At 44.2% G+C, this 18,900-nt stretch overlaps 1 protein-coding gene across 2 annotated transcripts in view; it reads right to left on the bottom strand.

The window, feature by feature from the left end:
- ABL1 (ABL proto-oncogene 1, non-receptor tyrosine kinase) overlaps positions 1–18,900 on the bottom strand; it is a 77,923-nt gene that overhangs the window by 27,801 nt on the left and 31,222 nt on the right. The window contains exon 1 of one of the 2 annotated variants that reach the window (XM_077189100.1): positions 4,339–4,522. The exons of the other annotated variant lie outside the window; for it this stretch is intronic. Coding sequence (XP_077045215.1) covers positions 4,339–4,423 — 85 coding nt within the window. The 5' untranslated portion in view covers positions 4,424–4,522. Of the gene's footprint in view, positions 1–4,338; positions 4,523–18,900 lie in introns of those variants that run through there. 2 annotated transcript variants of the gene reach the window in all.

Below are 18,900 nucleotides of genomic sequence, written 5' to 3'. Positions count from 1 at the left end.
TTTTGTTTTGTTGGTTTGTTTGTGGGTTGCTCTGTTGGGTTTTTCATCAAGTTCACTCTTACACAGACTTGTAGGCTCTACCTGAACTCATTCACTGAGTTTATTCCATTTATAACCCCTCAGTGACATGGCAAACATCATCTTTCTCCAGCCAGGTAATCACAGCTGTAAATGGATGGAGTAGAACAGTGGGTATGGCAGAAATCTGAACTTTACTCCCAAATCTGCCACTGAGTTCTGCCTGACCTTAGACAATAACGTCTGGGAGAGGAAGAATAAAGAGCAACTAGATTCAAGTGAACTTCAATGACACTTCAGTATTTCTGACTACTTCACTTTTATAGCTTTTGGTTTTGTTTCCTCCCGGAGGAGCAGAAGTAGGAAAGTCTCCCTGATTCTGAGCCCTGGGGCAGGGAAAGCACCAAGCAAGAATCATCAAGATTTACTGTTATATTCCCTTGTTTTACTAAGCAGCCCCACAGACTGCTCAGGGAAGGGCTGACGTGTCTGTGGATGATCAGTGTCAGGTCTCAAACCAGTTACAACTTCTCCTGTGAAATGATAATCCTTTCCCTCACCACATCCCACCGAAAACTGTAGCAAGCACCATCAACCAGATTTTTGAACAAATAAGAACCACTGGAACAAGCACACAACAAAGAAGCCACTGCAAAGCCAGAAATGTGGATAACAGCAAGAACTCTAGTGAGTGGTGGTAGATGAGAGGCCATGAGGTGAGGAGCAGAAAATAGCCAAGGAAGAGAGGAAATACAGAAAGGAGGCAGCAATTCCAGGTTAATGCATTCGCTCTCCCGAGCAGGGGCAGATGATTTTGCTCTCCCAGTGACATTGGGGCAGATGAGTCACTGTGCTGCCAGTTTAGGCCTGGCTTAATGTGTGCCCAAATGCATTACAGAAATCCCTCTCCAGGAACAGGGCAATGGGTACAGGCTGCTGCTCCTCCCCAGGCTTGCCTACTCTAGCTGTAACAAGACATGCTAAAAGAAATAAATTAGGAAGAGGGGAAAAAAAACCCAAAAAACCAACCAACCAACCAAAAACCAAAAACAACAACAAAAAAAAGAGTCAGTCTGACAACTGGCAGGACAGGAGTCTCTTCAGTTAAAAAACAAAAGGACTTCACTAGTGTCCCCCAAATGTTTTTTTTCTAAACTTCACAGAGAACACTGACAGGTTTTAAACAAGGCTTTTGCCTTTCAGTCGCAGAGCCAAGCCCAAAAAGGCAGCAAGACTATTCCAGCCCCTATTTGGGACATGGACACATTCTGTTTTCCTGATCAGATTGGCAGCAGTACTCGCTGTGCCTCTTCCCTTCTACTCTTTACCCTTTCTTGGTGTGAAGTGGGTGAGGAATTATTCACTTTGGCAAAGGCAGACAGGAGAAAGCAGATGAGAGAAATTCAAATCTGTCACATTTTAAAATAATATTTACTAGTGGGAATAGAAATGAAGGCAAAGAAATGCCCAGCTCAAACATCAATATGAAAACTCAGTCACTGTTAGAACCAGTTTGAACTTATTTTTGATCAAGTTAAGAGAAGATTTCAGCTTTTCCAGGGAGCAGGACAGTCTGCCCTTGCACAGCAGCACATGGGCCACAGCACCTGCCAGCCTCCACACCACACACAGAGCATCTCCAAACAACCCTCGTTCCTGCAAACTAACAGAGCATAAAAGCCTTTCAGAAGGGACCACCATGAAAAGAAAACCACATTTCTGATTACTTGGTCAAAGGACATGTACACCTACACACGTGCCTGACAACAAATCAGCCTTACAGCAAATCCAGACTCAGCACAATATTCTCCAGAAGTGTGTTTGAAAATACAACAAATAGACTTGATTTTGTTACATCCCACGCTATTCGTCAACCAAGAACTGAATTATTTCTGTTAACATATGAATACAAAAATAAGGAATTAAGTAAAATTTCAGCTATCCTCCTGGCTGCAACTGGTTTTCCAAGCACCTAATGGACCTTCCAGCCTTTAAGCAGTTATGTTTAAGGTTTCTCATCTATTACAGTAAAGAAAGTTTCAGCTTTCCACACAACTAAAATAACAACAGCAGAGTTAAATCCTCCAATGATATCACCATCATCTCATTAATTCTCTCTTCCAGAGGCTGAGGGATGTGCATGGAAATGGACTGGCCATCACAGGCTGTTCACAGGGATCCAGGAGCAATGATCCAGAGTTTCTGACCCTTGACACAACCCTGCCCCCTCCTCATGATCTGCCAAGCTTAAAATAACAAATCCATATGTAAAAACTTGTTACATTCTTAAGGGCAACACAAGCAAATGGATTTCACTTGTGCTCTTGGAATTCAGGAGTCTGGGACAAGCCTCCACCGTTCTTTTGGAAGATTCCTCAACAATGATTTCAACCTCACAGTGATGTTTATAAGAAAGCTGCCCAGGAAAACATTCAGCTTTAGAAAGGAGTAACAGAAAATCCTGATATTTTAAACTTCTTTTTCCTCAGCAGAGTATCTCTGCTCTCCAGGAGTTCCCCAATCAATTATGGGGGTTCTGGGCTGTCTGTGTCCTGACTGCCACATTAAGGTTGCAGTTGCCACATTTGTACACCTTTAACATCAACTCTGAGACTGGCTTTGGGTTTGCCCCATGCTGAGGTGAGAAGTGAGACTGAGCTACCTTGAGATCGGGTAAAAGTCGTTTCAACATGCATTTCCCATTCCATCATAAAAAACAAATATACAGCCACAGTGTCAGGGAAGCAGGAGGTGGAAATACTACAATATTAATTGTGTTCAACATTCTTAACTCATACTGCCTATACAGCCAAGTCCAACTATGCTCTAATCCTATTATGAAACTGCATTGCAAATTGGGGAGGGGGGGAGTGGCTGTAAGGAACACAAAAGAGAAAACTTGCAGAAAGAGTCAGGGCAACACCCTTGTAACATCATCCTTCAGCATTCATTTCTGCAGAGGGAAATGAGGCCCCAGATGCTCTGCCCGCTCTCCCAGGGCTGTGTTGAAAGATCCAGCAGCACAAACAGGAGGCCCAGCACAGCTTGGGGCTCCTTCTCCACACACACCCTGAGCAATACCAGAGGGGAGGGAACACAGACAGAGGCTTTGTATACTTAAAAGATCGCAGAAGAATTCAGTCACATAAAAACATCAAAATTATTCATGCATCTGCCCACCATTTGGTTTCTGAAACTTTAAATAAGCAGAAAAAGTCCTCTGGACAATGTTCTTTGATTTTAGAGAGCAGAAAAAATTCCTCAGAGTCACTGAATGTATCCAATAAATACAGACTCTCGATCCAAAACTTCTTCAAGTGAGTTTGCCACGAGCAGCCATTTGTAGATTTTGAGATTCCTAACCTATGAATTTCCGAGGGCCGTTTCTGCAGCGAATATTTGAGAGTTGAGCAACAGCGACTTGCGATAGGCCCCTGGAAATCAGCTGCTGCCTTCCGTGCCTCTGATTTGATGAGTTAGCACGGTCCTCCTGGCAGGAGGATTATTTTTACTGAAACAACATCCAGCAACACAAAAGAAGTTGAAGGAGCCTGGACGTGTGGGATGGACACAGCCCTGGGAGTGCAGGGAAGAGGCTGAAAGGAGGCACCACAAGGCTGTTCCAGGCAGAGTGTGAAGCCACAGCAGGGTGAAAATCTTGCTTGAGGTCAACACCAAGCAAGACCTCAGCCCAAAGTCCCCCCTGCCCAGCGCGGTGCCTCTCTCGCCCAAGCTTTCCATCCAAACCAGTTGACTCCATATGTTTAACATCTCGCTGTCTGAAAGTAACCACGGGTATGACTCAAAAATCACTTTTTAAAAGCAAACATGCAAGAAAAGTCAGTTAAACGAATGCCTGTGGGAAGCACGCTAAGAAGGGGGATAACCAAAATTGACTAATGTGTTACGTATTAACACATGCTGAAAATATTTTACCGATGGACTCATCTAAATTTTCTTGAGCATGGCGTTGGGTTTTTTCACGTCCAAAATAAGGAAGATTCCCCCCCAAGGAAAAAAAAAAAAAATAAAGCTGAGGCCTGAAGATAGGGATTTGTTTATGGGCTCGGCAATAAGATCACTTGACATTTTGCAACCATAAATGGTAGAGCCGCGCTCCCTCTGTAACTGCATTAATGAAAGGCACCTGGGTCCGCACGCCGCCGGCACCGCTGGGTTCTTCACCCTGGCTCGGCAAAGCCCAGCCCGAACGTGGCCAGCTCCAAACATCCCCCAAACCTGGCCCCAGCTTAAAATCGAGGGATAAAACTCTGTCCGGGATGGTGGGACCGGGATGTGCCCCCCAAGGGGTATACTCACCTTCCAGGTAGCAGCTGGAGGAGGAGGAAAGCCCCTTCTTCGATTTGCAACCCACCAATTTCAAGCAAATCTCCAACATTTTCATTTGTTAGAGTTTGGCTTCGGCTGTTCTGTTTTCCCTTCCCCCCCACCTCCTTCAGCTTCTTTTCTACGTGGAATTATCCGTTAGAAGTCTTAAAAAAAAAAAAAGTCTTAAAAGATCCCGGTAAAAGTCTTAAAAATAAAAAGTCTAAAACAACATATCCAGGAAAAGCCTAAAACAAAATATCCAGGAAAACTCGACGAAATCCAGCGCTCCGAAAAGCATTACAAGGGCGAGCCCGAGAGGCGGAAAATGCAGGGGCCCCGCACCTCCTCTCCCGGGGAGTTAACTCCAGCCATCTTCCCTCCTTCCCAACTCTTTTGGCGGGAGAGAGAGGAAAGGAGGCGGGGAATGAGGTGGGGGAAGAATAAAAGAAAAAAAAAAAATTAAAGCAGTAAGAAGGAAAAAAAAAAAAAGCGCAGCCAACTAAGTTGGGCAGAGTCAGCGGTGCCGGCCGTGCGCGGCAGCCGGCGGGCGCTGCTGGGGCTCCGCTGCCAACAAAGGGCCCCTCACTCCGCCGCCGCCGGCCTCCATGACATCAGGCATGCAGCAACGCCCTCGCTCCTTAACCTCCTCCTGCCTGCGCCTCTCCCAGCGCCCAGGAGGCCGAGGGGGAAACCGACAGGTTTGGGGAAGAGGAGGAAAGGCGGGTGCTGGAGCTCGGTGCCGCCTGGGGAACCTTCGGAGCGCGTCACTTGACGGCCCATCCCGGGGCTGCTCGAACAGCGCCCGTGGTAACCCGGCCCAGAGACGGCGGGGGAGCTGCAGCTCCTGCCCAGGGACCTGTCCCACCGTCTCTGCGCTAACTACGGGCACGGCGATTCACGTTAATGCGGTTACTGCTGCTCCTCCGGCACAAGGGCCCAAAAGTTTTCACTCTCACACTACCTACTGTTCTTTTTCCCGGCATGTTTCTCAAGGCTACACACCAATTGATGCTCTCTGCTTATGCATTTTTTATAGATTGTTTTCTGGCATTATTGTGTGTGTCCCATTTAAACAAACATAATTTATATTTATATTTAATCTGTTTCTATTTGTATATATTTATATTTATAGATATAGTAGATATAGTCTATCTACCTACCTATCTCTCTCTCTAAAGGAGATAGCATGTTGGGTATGTATACAACTGCATTATTTCCACTCAAAAATTCCTTTTCATCTCCCAAAGCTTGGGGTGCTTTTGCTGCTTGGAGCAAGAGGTGCTCAAGGGTGCAGAGTTCATAAGGGATGCAAAACACAGAGTTTGGGGAAAACAGCCTAGGAAGCTGATCCCAGCACAAATCACCCCACAACGTGTGGAGCCCTTGGTGTGTCACACACAGAGTCAACAGAGCAGCAAATCTTCATTTTTGTCCCTGAAAACTTGCCTTCACATCTGACAGTTTATTTTGGCAAGGTTTCTGACTAGTGCTTGTGCTCTTTTGCCCTCCATGGTTTTCAAACATTGAATACTTTAGGGGAAACTCTGCATGCTTCCAGCATCTGAGGTCTGTGCCTCCGAAACAGCAAACATTGCTCAGACTCTTTAAACATTATTTTACAGCATCACTTTGCCTCAGTCTTCTGAACCATGGGGTAAAAACATGAAAGACAGCTGGGAAAAAAATCCTTGATCTCTCAACCCATACTGAATGGCAATAAGAGCATTTGTTTTTGTTTTTTTTAAATACCACAAGTCACATTTCTAGCAAAGAAATAACAGTAAGGACAGTGTGATGTTCACAGTGCTTTCACCTTTTTCTCAGAAAACACGCACATGGATATGCCCATTTAATACACCAGAAAGCAGGTAGAGAACTTCAACATTTCCTCAATTCAGACAAAGAGCTGAGGCTCTCATCCCCACTGCTGGCAGCCTGCATGGACATTGGGAAAACAACAATACAGTTCTTCCCACTCTATCCCATCCTCTCTCCACTTCTGGAGAATTTCTGTTTTATGGAAGCACCAGAGTTTAAGAGAAACCAACACCTATCTACTTGTTCCTTGCCTGCCTAACAGGGAGCTTGTGTGCAACTGCACTGGGGGAGTGGAAAAAAAAAAACAACCAGGAAACAAAAGAGGAGTTAAAAACAGATTTGGAGGAGAAAGGTTACATAAATCACAGGAGGAGCTCAGTCCTCACATGTTTCAGCCCAGTGTCATGTTTTAGGATGAAATGAGGTTTCAAGAGCAGACCAAGCATCCTGCACTCAACTTCTTTTCCATGAGACGTGGAGCATCCCCATTCCCTACCCCACCTCTCCTGCAGCTGTAGGAACTCAGAATCCCCAAAGCATTCCCTGCAGTACAAAGGCTGCCCCCCACGAGCACCACCCAGCCATCACAATTAAGGTTAATACAATGAGTGCCAGCAGAATTAATGCGGATTACATTTCTGATCAACTCCTGGGGTTCCTATTCCCGAGGAAGAATGCCTCATCTCAAATTAAATTAACCCGCCTGCAGAAGAACCTCACTGGAGGAGAAACACATCCACTTGGGGAGTTAAACACAAAGAGCTATCTGGGATAACTTCCTCTGTAGATAAACAAATTAATTCCCTTTGTGCTTCCAGGCAGACACGCTTGTGTGGTCCCTGTGCTACAAACATCATCCTTCAACATTTCCTCTTTTGTGTCATGGCAAACTGGGCTGTAAATACTTTGAGCAAATACCCTCTGCCATTCCTGAATGCCATGAAATTAACTGGTGATACAGAAATAAAAGCCATACTGGTAGTGTCACACAACCTCTGCCACTCTTACTGCTGTCAGCTATAAATCCCTCTCACATTTGTTTGTCATACACATCTTAAACAAGATCAGTCATGAAACGTGTGCAGATTTCTGGACTACAGTGACTGATGCAGCCTTCAGCTGAGGCTCTCTGCTGCAGAATGGCAAAACAATGTGGTTGGGAGCAGGCACAGAAGGTCTCCAGTTCCAGCTCCTGCTCAGAGGGAGGCTATCTCCCTGCATCAGGACTTTCCAGGCTTGGAGTCTGCTGGGCAGTTAAACACTTTTTATCCTCTCATACCTACCCAGCTTTGCCTCGTTGCAAGTTTTAAGTGTTGCTTCTCCTCCTTTTGCTGTGCACCTCTGAGAAGAGCCCTTCCAGCCACCAGTGGGGTGGTTATGAAAGCTCTGGGACCCCTTCCACCCCCTCTCTCCCTCGGTCCTGGGGGGCAGTGCTGGCTCCAGCCCCCTCCAGCTCCCTCCAGGGTCTCAGCATCTGCTACAGGGGAAGGAGCTCCAGATGTGGCTTCACAAGAGCCAAAAAGAGGGAAATAATCACTTCCCTCGACCTGCTGGCTCTGCTCTCATTAATGCAATCCAGTATCCATTAGCCTTTATTGTTCATGCTCCTACAAGAGCACAAACCTATTTAGCCACAGCCTTTGTGTTTGAGCTGCTTCTATCACACGGATATTTATTCTTTACATTCTTAACTCTGCCCAGAATTTGAGGACAAGATTTTTATCCAAAAGAGAATGATCACACATACACACACATGACAGCAGCAGCAAAAGGACTGGACTCCATGAACAGAAAGTGAGTTTTGGCATGATCTCACGTGTTAGCAGCTGGAGTGAATTTTGTTGCGATACTGTTAAAAACAGCTTGAGTGTTTGTCACCCATTTAAAATCTGAGCTTAATTTTGTTTTAAAATCCTCTTCTGAAACATGGAAAGTTAACAGAGTTTCAAGTCCTAAAGTCTGGGCATTTTTTGATAGGCACATTCAGCTGATTTAGGATGGGAAAAGTCACTTAAAATAGAAGTATCTCAAACTAGTGGTTAAAGCAAAGGAGTAAACAAGTGTGCCAGAAAAAAAGCAAATTCTTGCTTAAAGTTACCTGTGCCTTATCTTTCTCTTCTATAAATGCAGTTGAGAATTTCCCCACAATAAAGACTAACTCAGTGCCAGCTGTAAAACAGTTTTTTTTTGTCTCTGGAGCAACAAAATGTAGAATCACATAATTTATGAGATGCATTTTTCTTAGTAAGTGGTAAGATTACATATGATTTGGCACATTCATAGGTCACTGTCTTTAGGATTAAAAATATGCCCATGCCACAGAACACTCCCATGCTACACAGCTCTCTTCTGATGGCATTTTTCACATAGTGGAATAACACATCCTAACACCATTACCTGATAAAAAATGTGTGTGTGTGTATGTGTACATGCAAATAATTAAAGAAGCCGTTGTTGAAATCCATGAATGACCACAGCATGTGCTACAGATGGAGCTGTAACAAAGCTGGGCTTTGATCCGACAGCAAATGCAGCTCTGCCTGTTTTCCTGGGGGTTACTCCTGCTTTGTCTGACAGGTTCCAGCTTTCCTTTGGATTTTCAGAGCCTCCACTGTTACACAACTCCATCCACTCTTAGACACAAAGTGCCAAAGGTTTGGGAAGACGGTGCTATCTGTCAGACAGAGAGGACTAGCAGCTCTCAACCCCTGGCTACTCAAATCCTTCTTGGCATGTGCAGCACAAAAACTCTGATGGAGTCCTGTAGAGCTGTTTGCAGTAAATACAACAATTTCAGTGAGTCAAGCACATTGTGTAATGTAATGACAGCTTTGTTATGGTAGAGAAATTCCCAAGGCTGGCAGGGTTAGAGGTGAGTGCACATCCCACACCCAGCCACCTCAGATTTTAACAACTGTCTCCTGAGTGGATCAGCTCTTAGTCTCAAGTGAGTGTTCAGACACCTTGTAGCTACTCCAAAGGACAAGTGAAAACAAGTCTTCCAGGATACTCCAAGGTTCTTCACTTCCTTGGCTATGACAGCACTACACAAGAAGGCAATGACATTTGGGATTTATTTGTAATATCTGCCATGTAACGAGGAGAGGGTGAGGAAAGTCCTTGTTGGTGTTTTCACACAGAATGTGCTCTACATCAGCCTGGTGAGATCTCCAAGTGAGATTCTCCACAGGAGAAAGCCCAAGCAACCAGGATACTGAGGGATTTACAACTCCCACTTATTTGGTGAGCTCTAGGAATCCCACTGGCATTAGGAAATTAGGAATGCACACCCAGATAAACAGGGCTCAAGTGGTTTTACCACTTTGCCCAGATGAACCTTTTTGCCAGAGGTGTGTTTAAATGCCAGCCTTTCTCCACCACTGCCCTAACTCGAAACCACTCCACCAGTGCTCCAGAGTCTCTCTTCCAGCTTTTATGTAGAAACCTCTGTCTCTCCTTTTCCAATTCACACAAAAAACATTTTTAGGCCACTGTTCTACCTTCCTGTTTAAACTCTTCTCAAGATCCAGCTGACATGTTTACAACAGCTAGTTAAAACAGCATGTTAAAAACAAAAGCCTCTTGCTACTACTCAGACCATTCCACAATAGGTATTATTGTAAATAAAATAAAAAAACCCACAAACAAAGGCAAGTTAACACCTGAGGGCAAAGAGTGTTTTTCTTCCTTCAGTCACCATCCAGCACAGCTGGAATAGCCCTGCAAGAGCACAGAGAGGCAAATGCACATACAGGGAGATATTAAACACTTCTGGTACTTGGACTTACTAAGTCCCACTCTCGTTGGTAGAAACTTTAAAAAAAAAAAAACAACAAGAAAAGCCAGGTTACAAAAAGTCCACTGTACACATCAACAAAAAAAGCCAAGGATTTTGCAATAAACCATGTGCATTTGTTGGTTTTTCTCCTTGATTTAACAGATGTTTGTTATTTGCAATTTTCATGAGTGAAGGAGGTGCCTGGGAAGTGGTGGGATTTCAGAGATGGAATGTTCAACTATTTGAAATTCCTTTCAAGCAACAGAGCAGAATCCTTATTTTTTTAAGGTAGTAACAAGGCAGAAGGTACTACTAAATTCCTGCAATGGTGATATGTATTCACTGTACTCATGTAAAAACATAAGACTGGTCATGAGCTCCACAGGGAATTGCTTGGAGTATTATCATTTGAAGCCTGCAAGGTTAAATTCAAGTCCAAAGGGGCTCATCACCCATCACTGAAAAAATTTTGGGCCCCTTCCTCTAAACACTTTATGAACATCTGCAGGCAAAGGGGAAAAAAAAAGAAACCAAAGAAACTTCTTGCATTTTTCAGATCTGAAAAAAAATAGCAGTGTACCTTAAAGACACAAAAATGGCATAAATTCCTCCTGACTATTAATGACTGAACTTCCATTGTCCAGGCAGTTTATTAAAATTGCGAAAGAGAGAGCAGGGACTGGACGTTCCTGTGCATTAGGTAGAATTCCATCAGTTTAGGGATCCTGCTGAAGTTCAGTATTTTCTGCCAGCCCAGGGAAGGGAGGAATCACAGACAGCCAGGACACAATCAGAAAACATACACGCTTGGAAAGGACCAGCAAACAAATTTTAGAGAAATATCTCTGCCAAATACTGACTCAGATCATGAGTGGGAGCATTTCCGTGTTTCTTTCAAATGAAAAGGCAAGGAAATGCAGATGAAAAAGCAGAAGTAAGAGGAGAGGTTAAAGGGGGAGCTCAGAGTTGATGACTTTGTGGGCTTTTCTTGGGTAAATCTGAGCACGTCCGCAGGAAGAGCCAGAGGGAGCGGTGAACAGGGGTTAGTCCTGGCAGTAACTAAGAGGTTAATTTCTTCCATTCAAGAGCTGAAAAAATCTGCCAAAGCAGAAGAGCAGGCCTCGCAGATCAAATTACACATGAGGAGGGGGTGGAAGGGGAGAAGAAGAAAAGAAAACAAGTATTACTGAACCACTGCCGCATGAGACCCAGCGGGGATTAGGAGAACATGGAGGAGGAGAGCTTTATCCAGGGCTGGCTGTAAACACAAACCCAAGCCATGCCTGCACCTCGCCATTCCCTGCGCGAACACCGACCTGTCCTGAGCCCCTGGCAATGTGGAAAACCTTCTGTGCATCAGCTGTGGAATTCAGTGATGGGACCAGCTGGATCTCCTTTCTCCCTCTGGCTCTCCCCACCCAGGCAAAGTGGTTGTGCTGCTTCTCCTCTCCCAGCTGGAGAGTTGAGGCTGGGGCACAGATCTATGGATGTGTCCTGCTGCTGCCACAGGTGTGGGAATCACCAAAGGACTTGAAAAGCAGCGGGATAAAATCCACGTGGAGCGAGTAATGATGCACAAATAAACAAATAATCCATCAAACCGAGGAGCAATTCAATTCCTTTGCCTTGAAGTTGATCACACAAAGGAGGTCTCACAGCAGTATTGACATTTTCACAGCCATTTCAGGGCAGGTGAACGTTCCCTTCCCAACCACACATCATTTCTGTACTCACTCACCTAAGTTTTTTCAGCACTGAATTCAGCAAAGATTATCCTCATTTACTGAAATGTAGAAAATTTCAAGTAACACATGCACACAGCCACAAGAGAATAGGATAAATTTGATTGCAGAGATCATTTTTCTCTAAGGAGCTAATCCTTAACAGTTAGTGCCGTTGAACACTATCAACATCAATGGGCAGAAAGCTTTACAACATACAGATATTTTGACAATGAAATGAGTGTGCTTTTTTTCCTCTTCTTTTAAACTAAATTTTTTTAAAAACCAAGGGGAAAAAACCCTCAAAACCCCAACCCAAAGCCCCAAACTCAAGTGCCTTCTGCTCAGGAATTCCAGACGTCACTAATTCATCCACAGGGGAATATATATTATTTTGAGAAAGTAGTGGAAGCCCTTTGTAACTATAGAAATAAAGAAGCATCCATATAAGCATAAAACCCACTATATAAAGCCATCTACAGTCACTTGATTTGAATTACTCTACTTATCCACCCTCTGGATCTACTCTCAGCCTCCCTTAGATGTGCAGGTAAGTGCCTGGTGCACCTTAGCACTAATTGCTTATTATTCCCAGTGTAAGAAAGTAAATATATGCTCCCAGAAAGGAAAAGCTTCCAGTTAATTAGAACTGCCTGCAGCAATGGTTCCCTCCAAACAGTTCAGCATTTTATTTTGTTGTCAGGACACAATATAAGAAGTTTTCAGAGTCCTGCTGGGACTATGACGTAAAGGCAGGACCGGTAATTTTTCCTGTGAAGGCCAGGGCAGACAGGAAGAAACTTCAGACAGAAATAAGCTACTTCACCATAAGGAAAGGCAAATTCAAAATGTATATATACACCTCTGTCCTGGTCCAACTGGAGCAGGGATGCAGGAAAAGGGTCTCTAATTTACTCATGCACTGCTGAGCACAAATGGATGCAGTTCAAGTGCTAAACTCTCACAAAGGTTGAACACTCTTTTCCAATTCCTAAACATAAAAACACATTGAAAGGAGCATTTTAATTTGGATTTTTATGAGAAAGCTACGGAACATTGTCCCTGGGTTGCACCATTAAGACAAAGCAAAAGACTGATGCTGAATTCATAAGGGGCAAAAGTTATTAAGCTAAGCTATTTCAGGATTGGTTTTTTTGTATGCTTAATCATGCTTGTCATATCTGAACATAGATTTAGAAAATGGCACGAGACTGTGCAATACCTCTGCATGTTTTCTGCCTTTCCAAGCACAAGTGGAAAGATATGGGAAGGTGTAAAAAAGAAATCAGTGCTACTGATCTCCAGTAACCCCAGAAGTTCCTTTCTCTTCACTCCCTCTTTACCTGCCCATCATTAATCAGAGCCATTCCCAGAGCAGATCTGTTCCATGTGGTCTGATTCTGTCTGCCCACATACCAGACAGAAGATAGGGAGAAGTGCCAAGTATCAAGGAGTAACAGCCACTGGCACCCTCCAAGCCATCCCACCCTGCTCCAAGGGTGAGCCAGACGCTTCTGTCATGTCAGGCTCAGCTGAGTCACTTCACTGCTCAGGGAGAGAAGAGGATCTTGAGGATGTGCACAAACACTTAAACAAACAAACACAAACTAAAATACCTGTGACTGCTCTGAAAAGTTGCACAATGGAGCAGCAGGAGAGGAAGCAGGAAAGTGCTGCAGACAAACACTGAGATGAGCTGGGAAGAAATCCTGCTGCCACAGAGTGAGGGTCTTCAGCCAGTTAACCCCCCTCTAAACACAGGGTGCCTCAGTCCCACCTTTCCCATCTTCTCCCTCTTGCTGCCACTGGTGCTCACCAACCATGTGGTGACCCAGTTCAAGAATGTCAAGAGTCTTGTCAGTGTATGTTCACACAAATAACAGTGCTGGCATCATGAGGGGGCCAGCAAAGCTGTTCCTTAATTCAAAATACTAAGTAAACCATCTGTATTGACAAGTTGTATATAAACAGCTTAATCTTACCAACCTTTCCTACTGAGACAGCTACAAACAGATCCCAAAGAAATAAATATATGAATCTAGAACTGGACCAGCTCTAGATGGAGTTCATCAATCACTCAGAGACCCTCAAACAGACCACAGTTATTCTGTGCTGGGAGACGTGCTTCCACCTGAAATGGGAGTACTTCATCCAGCCTGCAGTGACTGGCTGCACTCCAGTCTGGATCTAGGGAATGCAATGCCTCAAATTCCTAGAGAGCTGACAGATACCCAGATATGCAGCAGTGCTGCAATACAGACAGCAGTCCCAGAAAACACAGCTTGGTGAGAAACCTTCTGGAGTAAGAAGTTCCTCTGCAGCTCCACTCTGAGCCTCTCCTGATTCTGGGGCTGTTCCATGAAGTTCCAGACAGAAGATAGCACAACTCTGTAATTTAACTCACAGCTTTTCCTATTTGCCATTGCCAGTCCATAGTGAGGTCTCATGCCAGCCATATACAAGCTCAGCCAAGTTAGAGATGTTATATTCAGTTACTACAAGACTAAAAAATAGTGAGACTGGAACATCAGAGGAGGAAGGCTTGGCTTGAACTGACATCAGGTGGGAATACCCAGAGCAAAAATCAATGAACTGGTTTTTGTTAGGCCACACATCCTGATTTCCTCCCTTCCTTGGTTCAACTCAGTCTTTGCACGTCCAGCGTGACCAGAGGATTTTCAGATGGTGAAAGAGCTGCTGTGTTCTCCTAATCCCTCCCTCCCACACATACAGCAGCCAGGGTGCCAGGAGAACCCATTTTAAAATTAATCTCAAAGTAGAGGAGCATTCATAGAAAGAATCAGGACTAGAAATCTTCAGCAGCTCTGGAGTCAAGGGGGATGAAGCAAGGACTGCATGGACAATAGAGAACATTGAGAAGGTGAGACAAAAGGATTTTAAGCCATGTAACACACCATTTATAAAATGGAAAAACCCCACAGACCATGTGATCTCCAATTTTTTAATTCTACCTGAAGTGTTTATAAAGGACATCACAAGGTCACTGGGAGGATTAGCAGGTTATTGTTTTGGAAAGACCTGAAAAATAGCTTGGGTCACTTTTGCTTACACTGTCAACCCCCCAAGCAGGGCCTGGATTTTACAAAAAAAATAATTCTAGGGAAAAATGAATAAGGGAAAATTAAGTATTTATAGGGAATAGAATGAGAGAAAATTAACTATTCTGCTTCATCATATGAACAGACATGCCATAATTTTATTGCCAACTCTTCTTTAGATTTCTCCAATCCCTGTGGATAAATTACCTGACTTGGCATCTCAATTTTTTTTCCCCAAATGTAACTACGACAAACCTTCAAACTACAAATCAGGACCCACTGCTAGGAGTTACTACAGGAATATGAAACATTCAGTAACACACCCAACACACCAACTTCCAGCTTAGAAACCACACTTCCCATGTACTTCAAGGGCACTCACATTCTTTCCATCGAGTGGGGCTGCCTCTCGTGGCTGTGGCACAGGGCAGGATTTTGAGACTCCTGAACTCAAATCTGAGGGAGGCTTTTCACAGCTCACTCAGGGTGTGCTCAGTGTCACCAACACACCCTGCGCCACCTGTGAAATGTCTGCACATGCAGAAATTCTAACAGACACGAAAAGGAGATAGTTCCAAGCACAACAGACAATTTTTTCTCCCCTTGCACAGAAACACTTTGTTTGCAATGAAAAGAAAGGAGGTTTTCATGTGTTGGAGCACCAAGAAGCCTATCCTGGGAGGAAAACCAGGTATCTCTGAAAAGCTGTTCCACAGAAATGTGATGGGACTCCCTGGGGTCTCTCTTAGCACAGACAGAGGAGTAACAGAAGCTCAGGGAGCTCGACAGCCTGAGGACAAAAGTGCTCCAAACCACTTCAGTCTTGAAAGCTTGAGGAGTCAACATGGTATTAATTGGAAAATACAAAGGCTTCCACAAATGCCTGTGAACACTGATTACTGCCCTTTTCTGAATCCACTCTCTTCAAGCTTCTTATAATATCATAAGAAAAAGCAAACATGAACAGCAATGAGGAACAGCCTATTCTGAAACCACTTCCAGGAACAGGGATTGTTTAAACAAAATACATTAAGTGAAACCATATGTATTAAGGGTCAAACGCCATCTGAGGCTGAATGTGCAGAAATAACCATTTTACAAAATTTGGGCAATTATCCCTTTGTTGTTTTTGTTTTTAACATGAATAATCAGGGTGTTGGAGGTGTTACCGAGGGGGCAAAGCTTGAGGAAGGAATTTAACTCTGCAGCTCCCAAGCTGAAGGTGCCAGGAAAATATTCCTGTTAATCCTGGTGCTGCCCTCTTCCAGCGTGCTGGGAGGAAGGTTTGCTCAATCCCATGGACAGAGCATCCTCTCCCCAAGCAGTGAGGGGTCCAGGGTGGGGGTCTGGCCTTGGACTGCTCCCCACAGGAGGGTCCCTGTCCTGCTGCCAGACAGTCATTGGATCTGAATCACAAGGGATGCGGCTTTCACAAGACTTGCTGGCAAAACAGAGGTGACAGGAGAGGCTCAGAGAAGGAAAAATAAGGCAATTTAAAGCTGCAGAGCCATGAAAGATGTGTTTTAAGTCATTTCAGCACAGAGCACTAGTGCTGGAACTCAGGGGGATTCAAAGATGGTTGACCATTGCTAAGGATAAATACTAAGCTGAAATATTCAACATTTATGTGGGGCCTATAAATGGGCATCTTGTATGAGACTGACATATTGTACTGTTCCAAATACATGTTGATCCTTTCCCACCCTAAATCCATCCAACTTATCTGAAACTTAACTTTAATCAGAGCAGCAGGGGAACCTCAGTGCCTCAAAGCAAACAGAACAGAGCAGATCTTGGGCACTAAGCTCCTCCAAAGCAAAGGGAATGGAGCAAATCTTGGACACTAAGCTCCTCAAGTATTTATTTAATATAAAGTGTGAACTGGTATCACTATACAAAGGGGTAAAGTGCCATGGGGGAAAACCTACCCTCAAAGATCTTGCTCATTGCAACAACTACATCTGAGTATGGTCTTAGTCACCTGCTGTGGATTTGATAACATCCCATTAACTGCAGAAATATTTCCCTATTCATCACGAGTGAAGTCAGACTGCAATCAAATGTTGCAGCTGCAAAGGCTAAAGCTCATTAATCATTTTTTCTGGAAACCAAGGAGGATGATGATGGAAGGGAAAACTACGATTCATTTGTTTTCAACAAAACTGCAGGAAGGCCAAAAGAATACCAATTTCTAATATTTTTTTAATTAATATTTACATGCTAACATGTCCATGCCTGCCAGCTCTTTAAGTGGACAAGTATTTAATGGACACAACATAAGTGTATATGCCAGTTATTAGAAGGCAAATTGCACAGCTATGATGTAATGAAATAGCTTTGCTTTATGGGAAGGAGGTGACAGGTTTGAAATATGGCTTAAGGTGTTAAAAAAAAAAATTGATTTTTCACAAAAGCCACAAAACTGTAATGCAATTACTTGCCTAAGTCTAAAATTTTATAGAAATTTAAATTCAACTTTAAAGATATAAATGAGTCATCAATTTGCATTAGGATGGCTGGGGACCATATCACTCTTCAATCAACATGAACTAATGAAGCTTTCCTGGTCTGAATAAAACAGCTAAACTGAAGTGCTGAGGTGCATACACATCACAGTCACAAAATGCTTTTATGTTCTTGATAATAAAGTGTCAGAATGGCTCTGAAGGAGCCCAGGGACCGAGCTACCCCTGCTCAAAAAACCCCAAATGAACGGGAAAAGCCACGTTTTCTCATTTTTCTTCATTCTTGGCTCTCCAGAAACTCGTTCTTTTATTTACAGAAAAGTCACTCTGGAGGTTCATCTTACCTGTAAAGGGCCAGCTTGCTTTGATGCTCTTACCCTGCCCTGCTCAGATAAACCAACAAAGTTCAGCACCTCAAGTTACTCTGTCCCAGCAGGGAAAGAGCCTGCCTGGAGGGGAGATTTTTCAGGATTTTTTGCTGTGCTCTGCTGGGAGGAACAGCCTCATTCTGCTGGTCTGTTAAATGAGGAAAACGGGCTCAGTTCTGAAGCAGAACCAATAGGAAATATATAAGCACAAGACATTGTCTTTGACTTCACTGCTAGGCCACTTTCCCTCTTTTCTTTGTACTTTTTCCTTCCAGAAACATCCATAAAGATGAATTCATCTGTGGGTTTGAGGCACCCAAACACTACAGGGGTTCACACCCCTGAAAGCTTTCAAATGAAACAACCAACACACCAACAGTACCATGACAGACCTTGGCTATTTCATCCACGACAGGAATTGAAAGCATTTTAAGGAGAGTACACCTCTGAAATGTCCTGCTGTGGATCACTGCTGGCTTTGGAGGAAGGAGGGATCCCACACCCACTTCTTCTTAGCTGTGGGTGGACACAAACAGAAAGAGCAGCATGCACTGACAGCCAACCTCCCCGTGGTGGTGACATGGCCCTGCAAGGACCCATCCTTACAAGCCACACTGGGTTCTGTGACAGGAGCTGGGGCATCTCCTGGGCCAGATGAGCTGGGCCAAGAGCAATCCCAACACAGCTGCACTGCAGCAACACACAGCTTGTAATGCTGTGGAAACCATCCCAAATCTGAAGGCGGTTGAAAACGTTAAGGAAAAGGAGGAGTGGGGGCCAAACCAAGAGGCTGCCCCCACCTTCCTTCCTGTCCATCCCCATAAGTTATTCATTAACATACCAAAATACACATATCAATGAAGAATTCATGGAGATTCTCTGAATACCAAATTACTGAGCATAGTGACAAGGAGAACTTGCTTAACACCCTCTTCCAGTTCCACACCCTGTCCCGGGTGGATCGCTCATAAAGCTCCTCTTGTATTTTACAGCAGCAAAGTCCTCCCTGAACCCCTTCCTCACCAATGCCTCTGATGAGTGCAGACCATCTCGAAACAGAGCAGCAGCGGCCACAAATGCTGTGTCTTTAAATCCATCCCCATTTCATTTTCCAAGTTTCTGTTTGAGCCGTTACAGCTCCCTCAGGACTGCACTGACTCACTGCATTTTCTGGATGACGCAAGCATGCTCCTCTGCACAGCTTCAAAACAGGCTCCAAACATTTCCAGGCAGAAAGTGGCCACCAAAGAACCATGGAAATTAGGTGTTCTTACAGAGCAGGCATCACCCCATGAAGCAGGGGGCAAACTTCAGTTCCTGTCCTTATTGCAAACAGATTCATCA

The sequence above is a fragment of the Agelaius phoeniceus genome, chromosome 21, assembly GCF_051311805.1.
Source record: "Agelaius phoeniceus isolate bAgePho1 chromosome 21, bAgePho1.hap1, whole genome shotgun sequence".
Taxonomy (NCBI): domain Eukaryota; kingdom Metazoa; phylum Chordata; class Aves; order Passeriformes; family Icteridae; genus Agelaius; species Agelaius phoeniceus.
The sequence above is the reverse complement of the archived record's forward strand: the minus strand, read 5'-3'. Positions and strand labels throughout refer to the sequence as shown.